Source organism: Sorex araneus, chromosome 2, assembly GCF_027595985.1.
Source record: "Sorex araneus isolate mSorAra2 chromosome 2, mSorAra2.pri, whole genome shotgun sequence".
Lineage (NCBI taxonomy): Eukaryota > Metazoa > Chordata > Mammalia > Eulipotyphla > Soricidae > Sorex > Sorex araneus.
In genome coordinates, this window is record NC_073303.1 from 56,001,474 (window position 1) to 56,021,543 (window position 20,070).

The 20,070-nt window shown below is 49.2% G+C and overlaps 1 protein-coding gene across 5 annotated transcripts in view; it reads left to right on the forward strand.

The window, feature by feature from the left end:
• LYN (LYN proto-oncogene, Src family tyrosine kinase) overlaps nucleotides 1-20,070 on the forward strand; it is a 109,655-nt gene that overhangs the window by 62,906 nt on the left and 26,679 nt on the right. For all 5 annotated transcript variants that reach the window (XM_055126821.1, XM_055126825.1, XM_055126824.1 and 2 more), the window contains exons 8-10: nucleotides 3,085-3,237; nucleotides 17,337-17,519; nucleotides 19,606-19,682. In XM_055126821.1, the coding sequence (XP_054982796.1) occupies nucleotides 3,085-3,237; nucleotides 17,337-17,519; nucleotides 19,606-19,682 (413 nt within the window). The remainder of the gene's footprint in view (nucleotides 1-3,084; nucleotides 3,238-17,336; nucleotides 17,520-19,605; nucleotides 19,683-20,070) is intronic.

The following is a 20,070-nucleotide window of genomic DNA, read 5'->3' on the forward strand; positions in this document are numbered from 1 at the left end:
AATAAGCCTATAAAAGTATTAAAGTGTGTTTTACCCTTAAAAAACAGAATATTGGCTTTATACTAAATAACATTATGCTGTAGATATTGCTTAAGTACCTGCATTAATAAATGAGATATTATAGTAAAAATCTCTATGTTAAAAATGTTAAAAAACATTTTATGTCCATGTCTTTTCACACTTTGTTCCATCTTTGTTTCTAGGGACTTGGCACTCCTTGCCTTTCTTCTCAGCTGCTGCTATTCTGCTGTCCAGAGCTTCCCTTGCGTTATTTTAATCACCTACCCTATTCCTCATTTCTCTCACTTCTGATGGTAGTTTTCTCACTCAGGCTCTCATAGCTTCCCGTGCCTTGCCAACAGCCTACACAGTCATTTCTTTGAGCTCCTTAAACACCTGCCGTGTGTTGTCACTAAAGTCATTCTCACAGGGGCTCGAGGGCATATGCCTTGCACACAGCCAGCTCGGGTTCGATCCCCGGCATCTCATATGGTCCCCCCAAGCACTGCCAGGAGTAATTCCTGAGTACCGAGCCAGGAGTAACGTCTGAGCATTGCTGGGTGTGACCCAAAGAGCTGGGGAAAAAAAAAAAAACAACGGCATTTTGAGAGTTCACAGACTGTTTGATCCTGACAGAGCTTCTGTGTTATTATTTTCCCTCGCTGAACTTTGATTCTGGGAGTGTTCCGCATTGAGCTAGCTGTGCTCCGGGTGTGCTGAGGGGGTCTTAGTAGTTAGCCCCCCGTAGCAGTCGCTCTCCCCCTCTGTCTTCACCCAGAGGCAGGAAGTGTAATCCTGAGCGGTGTGAGGCTTGGCAGGAGAGTGGGGCCACGGTCGGGGCCTGTTGCCACGGGGAGGGCAGCTCTGCTGGGAGGGAAGGGAACCCTGCAGGCCCCACAAAGGCCCAGGAGACTCCAGCCGGGAGGCTCACCTGGAAAGGTGAGGGAGCAAGCAGAGGAGTTGGGAGGGTAGTTACTGTAACGTTTCTAGGAGTAAGGCAGAGGGCCGGGGCCGTGGTGGAGCGGGGGATGGCGCTCGCCTTGGTGTGTCGCAGCCCCGGCAGCACATGTGGTTCTCCAGCCCTGCCAGGAGTCATCCCTGTGCGCGGTGTCAGAGTAAGCCCTGAGCATACCAGGAGCACACCAAAGTAAAAACCAAACAGCAGAGAGAGAGAGGAAGGAAGGAGGGTTTAGACTTGACCATTCACAGAAATGTCACTGTCACTGTCGTCCCATTGCTCATCGATTTGCTCGAGCGGGCACCAGTAACGTCTCCATTGTGAGACTTGTTACTGATTTTTGAGCATATTGAATACGCCACAGGGAGCTTGCCAGGCTCTGCCGTGCGGGCAGGATACTCTCAGTAGCTTGCTGGGCTCTCTGAGAGGGGCGGAAAAATCGAACCCAGGTCAACCACGTGCAAGGCAAACACCCTACCACTGTGCTATCGCTCCAGCTCACAGAAATAAAAATAAAAATCCAAGGGCCAGCGTGACAGTGCGCAGGGAATGTGCTGTTCTGCACACCCCGAGCCAGGTTCCGTGCCCTGCACCTCCAGGAGTGAGGTGTCACCTATCACCTATCACCTCTGAGTGCACAGCCGGGAGCGACCCCAAAACAAAGAAATCAAAATACAAAACGAAAAAATTTGTCTTGGAGCTTTAAATATATAAAGCATGATGATTTGAAGATCTGTGTCTTTGCATTTCCGTGTTTGCTTGTGTGTCAAAGTCATTTAAACTCGTACTCCTGTCTTGCATGCCGCAGGCTTGGCTCTAGAATCTGGTACTCAGTGCTTCCCTCAGATACCGCTGGGAATGAGCCCCGTACCCAGCACTGGGAGTAGACAGATACCCCTGGGAATGACCCCCTACCCTGCACTGGGAGTAGACAGATACCCCTGGGAATGACCCCCTACCCTGCACTGGGAGTAGACTGTAAGCAATTCCAGGTGCGGTCCAAAAATAAAACAAGGGGGTTAAAGAGAGGGCCTGGAGAAGTAGGGCAGAGGGAAAGGTATTTGCCTTGCACATGGGCGACTCGGATTTGATCCCAGCACCCGTGGTACCGAGTCCAGCCGGAAGTGATTCCCTGAGCACTGCTGGGTGTGGCCAAAACCAAAAGGAAAAGAAAAGGCAAAGAGAGAGAGAAGTGACCCTTCAGCTGTCATCCACGCCCCAGACCCGTCCCCTATACCAGTGTTTCGAACCCTGATGTGGAGGGAACAGGGTTTCCTGGGGTCCAGAGAGTCTCCTCTCCTCTGTCATCTCACCCTTCATTCCTCAGCATCTGTTGGCTGACCCGGTGCTGATGACCCCCAGGTGACAGGCCCAAGAGCCTGCCCCTGTGTTCTGAAAGGTCACGTGGACTCAGTCATCTGAAATTGCATCTTAAGCCTTTAAGCTGTTCTTTCTGTTGTATCGAGTTTAACATTTTATTTCACTTAAGCTTTTCCAAGGCCGTGACTATGCAAAAGATATCCCATCGGGAAGTTTTTCCCATAAGGTTGATAATTGATGACAAGCTGGAAATGACAGTACCTATATTTCATGTATGTCTGTCTCTGTATTGCAAGTCATAATGTCCAAAAGGAGAGAAAGAGAGAGAGAGAGGGAGGGAGAGAGAGAAAGGATGAGGAGGGGAAGAGAGAGAGAAAGAGAGAGAGAGAGGAAGGGAGAGGGAGGGAGAGAAAAAAGTGCCTGCCATAGGCTGGGGCGGGGAAGAGAACTGGGGACATTGGTGGTGGGGAAAGTGCACGGGTGTTGGAACATTATATGACTGAAACCCAATCACAAAAAAAACTTTGCAACTCTGTATCTCACTGTCATTCAATTTAAAAAATTAATAATTTTTTTTAATTTAAAAAATATAAAATAGCTCTCAGAAAAAAAAAAGTAAAAGATAAGTACCAGAAGATCTTATATGCAGAATATAAAGAGCCAAATAGGCTTCACAATCAATCACTAATAAAAATGAGTTCTGACACATGAAAAGAAAAAGGGAATGATAGAGCTGGTCGTTTCTAGGTCGTGGCGGAGCGCAAAGTCTGACACGGCGAAACCTTGCTCTCTCTGTCCCTAACCAGAGCAGTCGGACGGGCTGTGCAGGAGGCTGGAGAAGGCGTGTATCAGCCCCAAGCCACAGAAGCCGTGGGACAAGGACGCCTGGGAGATCGCTCGGGAGTCCATTAAGTTGGTGAAGAGGCTCGGAGCCGGCCAGTTCGGAGAAGTCTGGATGGGTGAGTGTGGGAAGGCAGAGGTCACCCCGGAGGTGACGGCAGCACAAACAGGGGTTCCGATCCACTGCTGGGATTTGTTTACTCTGCCAAGTCCTAACCAGAAGTATCACTCGCTCTCCTTTCTCCAGCTGGCATCAACAGCTGGCTACAAAGCTTCCTTACTGGACTTCCTCTTCCTCGTGCTTAGTAATTCTCTCCTAGAGTCGAGTTTGCGAGGCAGAGGGCCGTGAGTAGTTATCCCAATGGTTTCATCCTAGTTTTCATACGTCTCTTATTCTTGGACACGCGTGTGAAACGCAGGAAATGTGCTTACCTGTCCAGGAAGGATGCACGTGGGTTGAAGGCCATCCTTAGCTGTGAGCCGCCCAGGAAACCTCACGTTGATTCAGTTTCTCACCAAGAAAGTTTCTCAAGAGGCTCACAGTGTCACCCTGAGTGAAGTATTCCTTTTCATTCAGCACTGCATTCTCAGACGAGCAGGAAGTACAATATGAAAACACTTACTTTACCTGAGGTTTCATAGTGTGTGTGAATTTCTTTTTCTTTTATGATAAGAAATTTTTTGCAACTTTTGTGGGGTTTTGTTCATTTGATTTTGGAGCCATATGTGACAGTGCTCAGGGCTGACTCCTGGCTCTGCACTCAGGGGTCACACCTCACAAGGCTCGGGGCTGTGAGGACCACACAAGGGTCAGCCGTGTGCAAGGCAAGTGCCTGGCCTGCTGTATTCTATCTCCAGGCCAGTAAGAATTTCTTCCCTCTGTTTCTGAGAGTATCGTGCTGTCCCTGTTGTTCTGAGTGAGGATGCAATTACTCCTGCTGGGTCACGTGTTAAGTTCCTCTTACTGAACCGGTTTTCTGTGCCAGCTTTGTGGAAGAACAAATATGAATTTCTAAAAACAAGGGCTCGGGGGCTTTACAAAACTGCCTAGTTTGGCCAGAGAGATAGTACAGGGCTAAGGCACTTGCCGTGCATGCACCGACTTCAGTTCAATCCCTGGCACCACATCTGTCGAGCACAGAGCTAGGAGTGAGCCCTGGACACAGTCTGCTGTGACCCTCTCCCCCCACCCCCCCCAAAAAAAATGAAAGAATGAAAAAAACTAGTTTCAGCCAAGCAGAAACCAAAGACCCTCCCAGCCTCCTACCCACACGTGGCCTTCTCACTTCCTCACCCAGCGTCTGAGAGACTGAGACTGGCCTATGAAATTTTAGCCTCTGGGTGACCCGGCTCGGCCCAGCCTTCTCCGCTGCCTCGGCTTTAGCTGAGGGGCCCTTTGGACACGGCAGGTCGGGACCGCCCTGCAGCAAGGCCCTTCCTCGCTGGCCGTGGCCATGGCCGTCTGCCTGTGGTTCCAGTGAAGCCCAAGGGCACCGATGCACGTCCTGCCTTTCGCCGTTCTAGTTCAGAGCTGCTCGCCGGGTGCCCCGACCCCTGTTGGCGGTCAGCCACGCCCGTGCCCGGCAGCCTCTGGCCTCGGCTCAGCCCTTCCCCTCACAACGGCCTGGGGCCCCTGCTCTTGCCCACTGGCATGGAGACCGAGCATCTCTGCCGGTCATTTTCAAGCACACAGCAAGGTGCCGCTGAACTACTGTCACGTCGTTACACAACTGCTGTCTGTCTCATTCTGAAATATTTCCAAGAGGAAGCTCTGTTCCCGTTCAGCAGTCACACCATCCCTCCCCGCTTGCTACTTCCTGTCTCTGAAGGTGGGCGACAGCCTTAGGCAGCTCGAGTAAGTAGACGCGCAGAGGAAAAAGACACCCAACTGTCCTTTGTGTGTCTGGCCTGTCAGGTTACACCGTGTGCTCACAATGCAGCTGCTGCCCTGGCGTGTGTCAGAATCTCCCCCGGTTTAGGACTGAATGGTGTTGATTGCACGGGACATCGAAGTGTGCTGATCCATTTCTCTGTCGATGGGTCTTGAAAGCTCACCTGTGGGCATTTGTGAATAATGTCCCTCTGGCCTTTGGTTGGTGTAAATTATTGTGAAGATGAATGCTTCCATTTCTCTTGGGTTTGTAAGTGTGGGAATGGAATTGCTGGGTTTATGATGATTCTATATGTAGCTTGTGAGCCATCCATCAAATTGTTATTATAAAAATTGTTTCCTTGGGGCTGGAGTGATAGCACAGTGGGTAGGGTGTTTGCCTACACACGGCCGACCCGGGTTCGATTCCTAGCATCCCATATGGTCCCCCGAGCACCGCCAGGAGTAATTCCTGAGTACAGAGCCAGGAGTAACCCCTGTGCATTGCCGAGTGTGACCCCCAAAAATATACATATATATGTATATATACATATATATATTGCTTCTTTCCCTTCTTCCCCATGAAGTATTTGTTGTTGTTGTTGTTGTTATTGTTGTTTTGCTTTTTGGGTCACACCTGGAGATGCACAGGGCTTACTCCTGGCTCTGCACTCAGGAATTACTCCTGGCGGTGCTCGGGGGACCATATGGGATGCTGGGAATCGAACCTGGGTCGGCTGTCTGCAGACTCCCTACCTGCTGTGCTATCACTCCAGCCCCCACGAAGTATTTGTATTTATTTCTGTTTTGTTTATTTGGGGGCCATAACTGGTGGCCGTTGGGTCTTCCCTCTGGCTCTGTGCTCAGGGACTATGTCCAGTGCTAACTGAACAGATTGACTAGACTCTGCAAGGTGAGTGTCCTATCAGCAATCCTGCCTCTCCAAGCCCTGTGTTTAAGTATTAATATGTACTTTTCCTATCCCTTCTGCAGAATAGGAGCAGGGATAGTAGAGTTAAATTGTGGGGTTCGGGGGCTGGGGGTACAGCTCAGTGGCAGAGCACTTGCTGTCCATGTGTGAGACCCAAGTTCTGTCCCCAGCACCAGAAAAAAAATTTTTTCCTTTTGTGGCTAAAAAGTGTTTGTTTGTCTGTGCTGCTTCTTAACCTGTTTGACCCCCAGTCAGCACTTCATTTGCTTCCACCACTTAGCAATTGTGAACAGTGTTCCATGAACATATGTGTAAGAATAGCTCTCTGAGGTGGGTGCGGAACACGGTATGACTGAGACCTAATCATGGGCAGCTTTGGAAGGGTCTATCTCACGGTGATTCAATGATCACATCTTTAAAAGATAAAGAAAGAAAGAAAAATAAGCTCCCTGAGATGCTGCTTCCAGTCTCTTAGCCGACTCATGGGATTGAGATGGCCACATGACTTGGCATCGTGGAGTGTTTTTGAGGAACCACCACGAGAGTCCCGTAGTACCTACACATTTTCCCATTCCCGTGAGCATCCAGGAGCCCAGCGCAGGCTTTCCCGATCTCACCAACAGTTGTTATTTCCTGTTGTTGTGGCTGTTGTTTTCATTTTGTTGTAGCAGCCATCTTAAATAAGGTGAGGTGAGTGTCTCGTCATGGTTTTGAATATTAAAATTTCTAGATTTCAGTCAGGTTGAATATCTTTTCAATGTGCACTGGCTGTTTGTCTGTCGTTAGAGAAATGTGGCTACCAGACCTTTGCCCATCTTTCAAGGATGTTGTTTGTTGTGGAAGTCATGTCACCTGTGGATCTGCTGCACTGATCTTGTGGGAAATAGCTCAGGAGCTATTGTATTTTGTTTTTGTTTTTTTGGGTTTTTTTTTTTTTGTTTGTTTGTTTTTTGCTTTTTGGGTCACACTGGGCGATGCACAGGGGTTACTCCTGGCTCTGCACTCAGGAATTACTCCTGGCAGTGCTCAGGGGACCATATGGGATGCTGGGATTCGAACTCGGGTCGGCTGCATGCAAGGCAAACGCCCTACCCACTGTGCTATCACTCCAGCCCCTTAGGAGCTATTGTAAATGCAAAGCCGGTAAAAGTCCACAAGTTCAGTCCCCAGCATTGAAAACCCCCCAGAATACCAACAGAGTGGCCTAGTGACCCCAGCACTTGGTCTCAGCATCACGATGTATGGCCAGGGGGAACCACCTCCAGTAATACTTCATTAATCGGTTGTTTCTGGAAGTTGCTTCTCAGACTTCTGAACACATTTTGGGAGGGAGGGATAGATAGATAGATAGATAGATAGATAGATAGATAGATAGATAGATAGATAGATAGATAGATAGACAGACAAACAAGCAAACAAACAAAAAAGAAGAAAAAAAGGATGTTGTTTGTTTCCTTTCAAAGGAAGCCCGGGGCCAGAGAAACAGTACAGTGGGGATAGTACTTGCTTTGTACGCAGCTGACCTGGTTCTGCTCCTGACATCCCATATGATCCCGTGAGGAGTGATTCCTGAACATAGAGCCAGGTATAAGCCCTAAGCACCGCCGAGCATAGCCCCCAAACAAAATAAATAAAAGCCGTAAGGGCCAGAGAGATACTGCAGGGGCTAACACGCAACCCTGGTTCCATCCCCGGCACCACATGTGTTCCCGCAAACACCGCTAGGGGTGACCCTACAGCACAGAACCAGGCAGAAGCTCCGAACACCACCAGATGTGATCCCATCCCCCACCAAAAATTTAATATTCAAAGTCAAAAGAGGCCATAGAACTACATCTGAAATGAGCTCAGCTTTTATTTATTTATTTATTTGTTTGTTTGTTTATTTGTTTATTAATAATGTAGGAGTACTGCGGGCCAGAGCGATAGCACAGCGGGGAGGGCATTTGCCTTGCACGCAGCCGACCTGGGTTCCATACCTCCGTCCCTCTCAGAGAGCCCGGCAAGCTACCAAGAGTATCCCGCCTGCACGGCAGAGCCTGGCAAGCTCCCCGTGGTGTATCCAATATGCCAAAAACAATAACAACAAGTCTCACGATGGAGATGTTACTGGTGCCCGCTCGAGCTAATCAATGAGCAATGGGATGACAGTGACAGGAGTCACATGCTATTTATTCAGCCATTGATTAAGCTGATTGAATTGTTGAATTGGGCATGAACTGCACATTACTTTTTTTAAATTCTATCTGAATGTTAATTTTATTTTATTATTATTCTCCCCTCCCCTTTTTTTTGATTCATCATGAGATACAGCTACAAAGCTTTCATGTTTGAGCTTTGGTCATACAATCAGCAAACACCCATCCCTTCACCAGTGCACATTTTCCACCACCAAAATCCTCAGTATTTCCCCCACACACACCCCATTCCAACCCTCCCCCTGCCTGTGTGGCAGACAATTCCCCCCATACTCTCTCTATACTTTGGCTACATTCGATATTTTGACACCAGTCTCACCACTACTCAAACCTGCCGAAAAGGCAATGCTAGATGGTTTGTTTTGTATTGCTTGTTATGGATAGAATGTAATGTCCAAGAAATTCTGTGTCATTCTCTTCTGGGAGCTTTTGTTTATAGTCTCTGGGTCTTGGCCGTTAATAAAATTACATGGCGTGGGTGGGAGGGGGTTGGGGAGCAGTTTGTGGGTGTGACTGCCAAGCTTCTGGAAAACTGGGGACCTGGGGGGAGGAGGCCCAGTCCCAATCCAAGTGGGCTTGGAGATCTCAGTCACGGGTTCCCACATATCTGGGTTTTCCTGCCCATGCGCTCTCTGGTGAGGTTCATCCCCTCTTGGGTGAGGCTCATCCGAGCACGTGGAGAGTGGCCTTGGGCATGGCGGCAGTTGGGTTCTGGAGGTTTTTGGCTATTGGGGTTCTGTTTGGGACAGGGAAGGAAACTCAACTTGCCCCCATTCAAGGTGCCCTGGTGAAGATAGCTTGGCACGGGGTCAGGACATTCTGTGGCGCTCTCTTCCAGGACCTTAAGTTTATAAAGTCCCTGGGTCTTGGGCATTGATGAGATTACATGGCTCCAGGGGCAGTTTGTGGGTGAGACTGCCAAGTTACTGGAAAACTGGGGATCCAGCGGGAGGAGGCCCAGTCCTGATCCAAGCGAGCCTGGATATCTCAGTCACGGGTTTCTGCCTATCTCTGCACTACAGACCCTAACTGCATCTTTTTATGGGTCTTTGAAATAGGCCAGTAAGTAAGCTTATATAGCTGAGCTGGAGGTGCTCAACATAGCAAAAACATACCTAAATTTTGGCCATTTAATTTCTTGGTAAACTTGGCCCCAAGTTGTTGGGGTCTGTCCAAAAGCAGCAATTCTGGGGTATCTGGAAATCTGAAGGCACCATCAGGCTGCTGATGCTCTCACCCTACAGGTACAGATTGACCTGCTGGTGGCACCACACCCCCGAGAACTCAAGTTTTAGGGATGGCTTAAGAATTGAATGAAATATTGAATTGATGATCTGAGCATCAAAGAATTATTAAATAGTTGACTTCATTGTAAAGATACTATGGTAGCATTGGAATAAATATAATAGAGGAGAGAAATTATCCCCGATTTCCCCTCTCACCACTGGTCATTTCTTTAATTAACTTTCATTTCTAAATCATTATAGGTCATTGCAGTTATAGGAGTTAACACAAATGTGAAAATACATATGCACACATAAATTTTACATGTTTATAATGACTTGAGTCACAATAGCCATAAAGTGTAAAAGCCCCCAAACTATCCATGGAGTATGTTTTGTTAGTCATAAATAAGGTTGAAGGAGTTTCACATGCAGCGATGCGAATGACCCTTTACAACATTGTGTTGGGGACCAAAGAGATAGTACAGTGGGTAGAGTTTTTGCTTTCTGCATGACGGAGCCTGGTTCAATCCCTGGCATCCCATATGGTTTCCCAAACCCACCAGTAGTAATTTTTCAGCAGCGCAGAGCCAGGAGTAAGCCCTGAGCACCACTGGATGTAGATCCACTGCCCCAAAAGAGGGGGGGAGGGAGGGAGGGAGGAAGGGAGGATAGGGAGGGAGGGAGGGAGGGAGAGAGGGAGGGAGGAATGAAGGGCTGGAGAGAGAACCCAGTGGGCTCAGCACAGGCTCCGCGTGTGCCAGCTCCGTCCCACCATGGTCTCGTCCCCCACCAAGGGTGGCCTCAAGTACCATAAAACAAGTGAACAAAACAGGAAACAAAGGAAGAAAAGGAGAAAGTGTGGGAGAAGAAAAGGTGTCAGGAAAGAAAGAAGAGAATTTTTTTTTTTTTGCTTTTTGGGTCACACCTGGCGATGCTCAGGGGTTACTCCTGGCTTTGCACTCAGGAATTACTCCTGGCGGTGCTTGGTGGACCATATGGGATGCCGGGGATCGAACCCGGGTTGGCCACATGCAAGGCAAACGCCCTACCCACTGTGCTATCGCTCCGGCCCCAGAAGAGAAATTAAAAATATTTTTTTTATTTTAATGAATTATCCTGAGATACAGTTACAGACTTACAAATTTTTGTGATTACGTTTCAGTCAAACAATGTTCATACACCCATCCCTCCACCAGTGCCCATTCTCCACCACAAGTGTTCCCAGTATCCCCGCCCCCACCCATCCCCACCATGCCTCTGTGGCAGACACACTCCCTAAGAAAAGAAATTTTATGTTATTTACTTTAAGAAGAGAAATTTTAAATATTCCACATTTTCTCAACCTATGGTCTGTGGCCAACGAGGTTCTGTGACCTTGGCTGGCAGGAAGTCCCTCCCTGCCTCAATCACGTCAGTGTGTGGAATGGGTTTAGCAGACAGGGGCTGGGAGGCCACCCATAGAGGGAACGTCATCAGAGATGTCGCAGTCTCTCGCCCTCTGGTTGCGCATCTCTGTCACCTACGGTGGCCAGAGGCGGCTTGACCTTCCTCACAGGCCTTTCCCAAACGCTTTCACCACCAACTAAAGCTTCCATCCCTGTCAGCTGGGTAGGCTCATGCTTGGCCACGCGTGAGAGCTGGTTCAGGGACCAGCAGCCACGTTTCCTCGTCGGAGCTAGTGAACAAATACTAGGAAGTGACTTTATGGGGAGGACGGGGCTGTGGGAGAAGCGCGGAGGGGTTTCTCTGCAAGCTGTTTCCTCCCGGGCCTCTGATCCCCTTGACATCTGGCGGGGTGACAGCTTCCCCCCGACGGGTTGTTGAGTTCTGAGCGAAACTACCGCCCAGCGAAGCTCAGGACGATGTTTCCTGTTACCGCTCGGCCTGTTTCGAGATGCTGCCAAAGAGAGGAACTGACTTTGCGTGGAGTCTGCTAGGAACGTCGCCATGTGTGCCAGCCCTGATGCAGTGAATCACTCTCCCACTCTCAACACGGCGTTTTGGTGTCCGGAGCCCATTCCGCGGTCCTGAGGCGTGTCTGGATAAGTCACGCACGCCTTAGAGCTATCTCCAAGTGTCCGCTCGGTCTTCCTGAGCTGGCAGAGCGGAACTCTGCAGGAAGCTCTTTGCTCCCTTTGAAGGTTGTTTGTTTTCATTGGAACAAAAGTCCCCCCCGTGGGACCGAACCTGCACACCGGTGGGAAGTTTCAGAGTCCAGTGAAATTGGTTCTCTGATAAAAATCTGTCTTTGATGCGAGGTGAAAACCTGCCCCTTCGTTTTCCAGCTGTGGAGCTGGGAGAAGGCTGGGCCGAGGCTGCTGCCTCTCTTGAGCGGTTTGCGTTAGTTGTTTATCTAAACCCAGGTTGGCCTTGTCCATGCCATCAGTCTTGCCCCGCAACCTTTCCCGCTACCTTCGGAAAACTGTTTCTCCCCTTTATCCTCTTCCTCTAAGTTTTTGTTCTTGGGCCACACCCACTGGTGCTCAAGGCTTGCTCCTGGCTCTGTGCTCAGGGATCATTCTTAACATGGCTCGGGGACCATATGGGGTCCCGGGAATTGAAGCAGAATCAGCTGCCTGCAAGGCCACACCTTTCCTGCTGTACTGTCTCTCCAACCCCCATCTACCTATAATTTTGTTTAAGTTTATTTATTTAATTTTATTTAACTTAATTATTTATTTAACTTTATTTAATTTAATTATTTATATTAAGTTTTGATGAGTTCCTTTTATTTAATGACAGAAAGAATATTTTCCTGTATTTTTGTTATCAAGGACTGGAGCGATAGCACAGCGGGTAGGGTGTTTGCCTTGCACATGGCTGACTCGGGTTTGATTCCTTTGTCCCTCTCAGAGAGTCTGGCAAGCTACTGAAAGTCTCCCCCCCACCCCCCGCACAACAGAGCCTGGCAAGCTACCCGTGGTGTATTTGATATGCCAAAAACAGTAACAGTAAGTCTCACAATGGAGACGTTACTGGTGCCCACTCGAGCAAATCGATGAACAACAGGACGACAGTGCTCCAGTGCTATTCTTGTTCTCAAAAATATATAGCACAGACATGTCATTTTAAGGAATTACAGAAACAAAACTGGCATGGTGACCACTGAGATTAGAGGGCGCACTCAGAGGTCCCCTCTGTCCATTCCAGTCACAGAATCACAGTCCCTGTCCCCAGAGAGTACACCTGCCTCCCAACCGCAATTCTGCCTCTGATTTTCTTGGTAATTCCTGGGTTTTGTGTGTGCTTCTACTGTCTTGTGTATGGGAATGCACTGTGGCTTGTTTTCCTGATTTCCCCCCGTATAAGTGAAATGTATTCTGATTATGTCTGAGCTCTCTCAGTTTCTTTTACTCAGCCTGGCATTGTGAGTTTAACCCTCGGGCTGGGCGTGGACACCAGTGCTCACCCACCTTCTTTGCCCTGTGGAATACAGAGTTGGGCTTTGCCATTGCTTCTCCTCTCCGTGAAACTGGAGTTGTTTCCAGGTTTGGGGGACTATGAATTTTGCTGCTGTGAATCTTTTTGTGCAGATAGAAAGACACATGAGTTTGTCTAGGGTGGTCAGCCGTGGGACTGTGGGGTCACAGATGAGCCCGTCTTCCTCTCTACTGAACACTGCCGAGTTGCTTTCAACGCGCTTGTCCCAGTTTCGACTCACCGTGATGTGCACAGGTCTTCAGTGTGCTGTTCTGAAGACTCACAAGTCGGTGCAGGCAAAATCCCTACCTTAAAGGTGTCTGTTTTCTGAGAACATCCGCCTCGGGCCCCGGGGCTGTCGCTCCAGGCAGAAGCTTCACCACTGAATTTCAGAGATGGCCAGACCAGGGCAAAGAGGGAAGCAGTGAAACAGTCAGTGTCAGTATTGCCACACTTGGAACTTCTTTCTTGCAGGGGTTTTCTCCAGATCTTGTTATTTGCATTTCTCTGGCCAGTAATGTGATTGCATTTCTTCCACAGTCTCATTAGTCATTTAGGATTTCTGCTCCTTGAAATACCCGTCTCACCCTTTGCCTATTATTCAGTGTGTCTTACTGATTTGCAAAGATTATTTTGGTTTAGTTTTTGAGTCACACCTGACAGTGCTTAGGGCTCAGGCCTTACTCCTGACTCACTCAGGGATCACTTCCTGGTGGTCTCAGGGGGACATAGGTAGTGCCAGGGATTGAACCCTGGTCAGAAGCATGCAAGGCAAACTTCCTACCTGCTGTACTATCTTCTCAATTCCAAGAATTCTTTTATCCTATGTGGTTTCATATGTCATAGAGTCAGTTTTCTTTTTTTTCCCCTTTCACCCCTACCCTGTCCCTCCCATCCTTCTACCCCACCCTACACTCCAGAGTCTATTTTCCTTCAAAGCTTTGTCATTGCTCTATTAATATGCTGAACATCTTTGTAAGAAGTTTTAAACAAATTTATAATGGATTCATCTTGATTTTAAAACAATATTAAAAGACTTCTTCGAGGGGATTTACTTTAAACTGACTCTTTAGAAGCATAGGAACTGTTATGTTATACCTGCAGCAAATCAATTTAATATATTCACTATTTTCTCAGCTTTTATTATATTTTCTCAGCTTTTATTACTCTCTAACCATATGTTCTAACACTCATCCTGTACACAGCATCCTTTCATTTTCTTGAGGATACTACAATCTGCTATTAAATACACACCAAAGTGGGATATGAAAGGAAAAACTGTTCTAGAGACCAGGTTTAATGACCAACCTCTTCTCAAGGGCTGACTGTTAGCTGTGCACTAGCCCTTTATTTTTTCCCCCTATTTGAGTGTAGACAAAGATAAATCCTTCTCGTTTAAAAAAGAGACAGGGGAGCCGGAGCTCTAGTATAGCAAATAGGGCATTTGCCTTGCATGAGGCCAGCCGGGTTCAATTCCCAGCATCCCATATGGTCCCCCGAGCACCGCCAGGAGTAATTCCTGAGAGCAGAGCCAGGAGTAACCCCCGTGCATGGCCAGGTGTGACCCCAAAAGCGAAATAAATTAATAAATAATAAAATAAAAAAGATACTTGTTCACTAATTTAATCAAAATAGAAAAGAACGCATGAGAGAAAATGTCACCCCAAATTCGACATCCTAGAGATGAGGGTGGTGGATGTTTTGCAAAAAGACAATATGACCCAAATGGGGATTAAACTTACAATTAAGCTGCATTTCCCCATGTGTTTCTTAGAACTGGCCTCAGACCCACGCAGTTCCCGGGGTAACCGCAGGCTCCTCCCTCTCACCTTTGTGTTCGGAGCTTCCCAGAGAAGCTCAGAGCAGATGAAAGAACCCGGGAACCGGACAGGCCACACTTCTGCACAGCAAACCCCAGGAAAGAGGCTCCAGTGAGTCTGAGAGTGAAGTCCGTCCCTGAGCAGGGCCTGAGGGCAGGCCCTGGGGGCTGGGATAAGGAGACAGGATCCCACAGTGCTCCCAGCAGGGCGAGCACCCCTGAAGGCTGTCCTGGGGGCTGGGATAAGGAGAGAGGATCCCACAGTGCTCCCTGCAGGGTGAGCACCCCTGAAGGCTGTCCTGGGGGCTGGGATAAGGAGAGAGGATCCCACAGTGCTCCCTGCAGGGCGAGTATCCCTGAGGGCTGTCCTGGGGGCTGGGATAAGGAGAGAGGATCCCACAGTGCTCCCTGCAGGGCGAGCACCCCTGAGGGCAGGCCCTGGGAGCTGGGATAAGGAGAGAGGATCCCACAGTGCTCCCTGCAGGGTGAGCGCCCCTGAGGGCTGTCCTGGGGGGCTGGGATAAGGAGAGAGGATCCCACAGTGCTCCCTGCAGGGTGAGGGCACGGAGCCCAGGCGTGTGGTGAAGAGAGTGTCCACGCTGAGTTTGTGCCCAGCCACTCCAGGCTCTGCAGGGAGGGGGCAGGGGGCGGCACAGAGACCCTCTGCTCCCAGGCTCCAACACAGAATGCTCCTTTCAAGGAGAAGCTCCCAAGTGCGTCTGGAAATTGTCACTGTGATTTGGTGGAGTGGTGCTGGGTGGGGAGGGGATGTGTGTGCCACCCCCCATCCCGAGTTCAGGGTCCAGGAACTAGCCCCAAGTTCAGGGTCATGAGGGACCACCAGGGTGCTGCGCAGAGGTGCTGCAGATGTGTTACATTTGGGGTCCTCCACAGGCAGGAGCCACCTCCCCGCATACTGCCTGCAAGCATGTGGCCATCTTCATGCGTGTCTGCTTGGGTCACACCCCATAGTGCTCAGGGATCACTCCTGGTGAGCTTGCAGGACCATATGTAGTGCCAGGGATCGAACCCGAGTCAGCCGTGTGCAAAGCAAGTGCCCTCCCCTCTGGGTATTGCCCCAGCTCCACAGACCGCACTTTAAAGGTTATTACTACATAGAAGTCTTTTTTTTTTTTTTAACTAGGAAGCTCTTTTTCTGATTAGATATTTGAATTAGGAACTTCTTTTCTGGTTGAAAATCAGGTTACTCCTGAAAGAAAGTGAATAAAAGTAACAAAAATAGTGCAGCACTGGGAGCCAAGCAGCATTCGATGTGTGCTGGTGTCTCTTCTCGGTCCATTCTGATAGGGGGCAAGTTTATATGTTCTAAGTGGGGATTACAGTGTGCTGTGCGCGTGCGTTTGTGTGTGAGTATAAAGGACATTTGTGTGGGTTTCTTCTTTTTTCGTCTTTATTGGGCCGAGAGATGATACAAGAGCAAGTTGCTTGCCTCTCACTTCACTGATCCTGATTCAAATCCCCAGCACCCTGTATGGTCCCCCAAACATTGCCGGGGTCCCTCCTGGGGACAGGGCCAGGAGCAGGCCCTGAGCTGTGCTGCTTACGGCCCACCTCCCCCTCCCTCACCCTCCAGAAAAGAACAATTAGAAAAAATTCTAGTTTTTTTTTTCTTTTTTGGGTCACACCCGGCGGCACTCAGGGGTTACTCCTGGCTCTGCACTCAGGAATTACTCCTGGCAGTGCTCAGGGAACCTTATGGGATGCCGGAGATCGAACCTGGGTCGGCCGCATGCAAGGCATGTGCCCTACCTGCTGTACTATGGCTCCAGCCCCAAAATTCTAGTTCTTGTGGTGGAGTACACGTATACATGTTTACTTTAAGGGTTTGGGGGCCACACTCGGCACACTCCTGGTGTGCACTCAGGGATCACTCCTGGCGGGGCCCAGGGACCGTACGGGATGCCAAGGATCAAAGCCGGCCCAGCCAGGTGCAAGGCAAGCACCCAACCTGCTATACTATAACATTGGCTTTCCCATTTTTACTTTATTTTATAAAATCCCTTGATCTTAAACCCTTTAAGTGGCTCCAGTATTATTTTAACTTTCTGGCATTGTGTTTCTGTGGCTTACAAAGTTACTAATAATGGTTTCCCATGAATATAATTCCAACCCAACACCCATCAGCAATATACCCACCTCCCTCCCCCAAAAGCCCCAACACTTTTCCTTTCAACCCCTTCTCCCAACTCAATTGTGTGGGTCGCTTTTCCCACCATATTACTCCCACTGTGCCCTTTGTTGCTGTCTTGCTGAGTATCTTTTTTCCCTTTGCTTTTTGGGTCACACCCAGAGATGCTCAGAGGTTACTCCTGACTCATGCACTCAGGAATTACTCCTGGCGGTGCTTGGGGGGACCATATGGGATGCTGGGAATCGAACCCAGGTCGACTGCATGCAAGGCAAATACCCTACCCGCTGTGCTGTTGCTCCAGCCCCATTGCTGAGTATCTATGAGAGATTATTCTGTATGTGTCCCTTTCCGTCTGATGGATCTCACTCAGCCTGAGATCCTCTGGTCCCATCCTTGTTGCTGCAAAGTGCATGATTTGCTCTAAGAGCTGCAGAGTATTGTTACTGCGAAGGTCTGCTAGATACTCTCCACCATCCCCGCACGTTCTCGAGCCAAGACTGTGGAGTTTCATTTGCACTGTTTCTCTCTGCAATGAAACTTTCTCCTGTGCACATCCCACTGCGTTCCTTTCGCTGAAGCCCCTTTCCCTTCCGTCTTCCCAGGCTTCTACAACAACAGCACCAAAGTGGCCGTGAAAACCCTGAAGCCGGGCACCATGTCCGTGCAGGCCTTCCTGGAGGAGGCGAACCTCATGAAGACGCTTCAGCATGACAAGCTGGTGAGACTGTACGCCGTGGTCACCAAGGAGGAGCCCATCTACATCATCACAGAGTACATGGCCAAAGGTGGGTACCTGGGCGGGGTGCATCCGTCCGCAAGGCTCGAGGCTCAGGGAGGGCAAATTCCTGCATGCCCAGGGACTGTTCAGAGTGGGGGCACTCGGGAACAGGGACTCACTGCAGGAAACCTGGAAAGCATCAGAAATCAGTGCATGTTCCTCAACTCACCAGAAGTCGTCTGCGTTCTGCCACTAATAGTCTTGTCTCTGTACCAAACTCCAGAAGAGTCCCCCATCCACCCACTTTGGCCTTTACAAATATTGGTCAAATAATAGGTATTTCAAATACTAGCATTTTGCTCCATAGCTAAAATGTGAGTCTCACAACTCTAAAAATTGTTCATTTTCCTCCTTAGCATTATCTGCATGTTCAGGATGCCATTATGAACTGTTGCTGTTGTTAATAAATTGTGCAAAAAAGTGTGCCAAGATGAAGCTTCTATATAACCACTGAATAATGGAACATGGGGTTTCAGGTCTCTTTTCTTCCAATAGAGATACTTTTTTTTTTCTTTTTGAGTCACACCTGGTGATGCACAGGGGCTACTCCTGGCTCTTCACTCAGGAATTACCCCTGGCGGTGCTCAGGGGACCATATGGGATGCTGGGAATCGAACCCGGGTTGGCCGTGTGCAAGGCAAACGCCCTACCCGCTGTGCTATCGCTCCAGCCCCTCAGGAGAGATACTTTTTAAAAACTACTGAATGGAAGACTAGAGAGACAGCATAGAGGGTAAGGCACTTACTTTGCATGCGATGCACCTGGGTCTAATCCCCAGCACCCCCTATGGTCCCCAGAACACCGTCAGGAGTCATCCTGAGCACAGGGCCAAGAGTAAGCCCTAAGTACCACCAAGTTTGGCCAAAAAACAAACAACAACAAAACAGTGATTAAAAAAAAATCTCTGAGGAATACAGGAAGAAATTTAAGAAAAATAAGCAAAATATTATATTAATCACTCAAAGTCCTTCCATAAAATCTGCTTTTAAAAAACAAAAACAAACCAAAACAAACCACCTTAGTCCCTCAGACTTAGGCTGCATGAACTCAGAAGCAGACTCAGAGATTTCTGCATCTTACAAATTGTGGGATTAACTAATAGTACTCTCTGTCACACACGTAAACAGGAATTTCTCCTAGAACAATATCGAACCTTCACTGAGCATGCGAATATGCCAGGGTTTCTTCATGCTCTTCAGGGGTGATCTTGCTTAACTTCCCTGAAGCCTAAGTACCTGCTCTACGTATGGGGGAGGGAGCAAACATTCCCTGAGCCCTTACTGCTTCCCAAGGCCATGGCACGGTGCTTCAAGCCCATCTTGATACAGCCACGGGGACAAGTCCCCTTTGCAGGGACCTCGGGAAGGGAAGGAGCTTGCCCGGAGCTACTCTCCGGCGGAGCCCCAAGATTCCAGGGAAGACCAGGTCTTTTTTAGTCTGTTTTGTTTTAGTGATGCTCAGGGCTCTCTCCACTCTGCACTCAGGAATTACTCCTGGCGGTGGTTGGGGGACCATAAGGGATGCCGGGGATCCAACTTGGGTCAGTTGCGTGCAAGGCAAACGCCCTCCCCGCTGGACTGTCGCTCCGGCTTGTACACGCGGGTCTTGATTTAGAGACGGAGTCTTAGCAGCCCAGCAGTGGTCTGTCAGTGTCCCCTTTCGGAAGGTGGCTCTTTCCCAAAGCACAGAACTTCAGCTGCTCGTGGACACGCATCGCCGTGTGGAGTTCTGGCCTTTGTGAGTTGCGTGGACTCCTGGCTGTAAGCTGGCCCGTGCTGGGCACTTGCTGTTGCAGAGAGGCCCTGAGGATCAAGGGGCTCCTTTCCCCTTGGGCGGGTAGGGACAGGGTGCCCAAGAGTGACGCTGCTGAGAAACCCAGAGGACCTGCATCTGTCACAGGGAGCTCATGCCACCTTTCCTTCACACCAGGTCAAAGGAAATGAACTTGACCTGTCCAGGAAGAGGCATTAAGTCCACATGGAAATGCAAAGCCCATCGCTTTGTGCCTCTCCACCCCCAAGAATCATGACCCTTAATTTCTTGACGTTCTGTTGCTTTTACCCTACCTGACCTTGCCCTTCCTCCCTCGACAGGGAGCCTGCTGGACTTCCTGAAGAGTGCCGAGGGGGCCAAAGTGCTGCTTCCGAAGCTCATCGACTTTTCTGCTCAGGTGAAGTACCAGCGGGTGTCGCCCTGGGCGGTTTGCACAGGCCTCCTTGCTCAGACCCAGAGTGAAACTGTCCCCCAAGGAGGCATTCCCGCTGGCTCCGGCAACAGTTATTACACGCATTCCGGACCCAGCTGTGGGGGTGTCACGCAGGACACCCTTGGGTTGAGTTTGGGTTGCACGATCCCTGTCTACACTCGTGATAAAAACAATGCCGCTTATTCGGATCCTTTGTGCTGTGGTTTGGAGAAAGAATTCCAGGTAGGGTAAGCGTCACATCATATGGACAACGTGTGAGTGATACTTAACTTACCGGGAGGACGTACTGGAACTTTGACATTTTTAGTTTTCTTGAAAACAGAACTACGTTCCTTTCTCACAGTTACCGCCT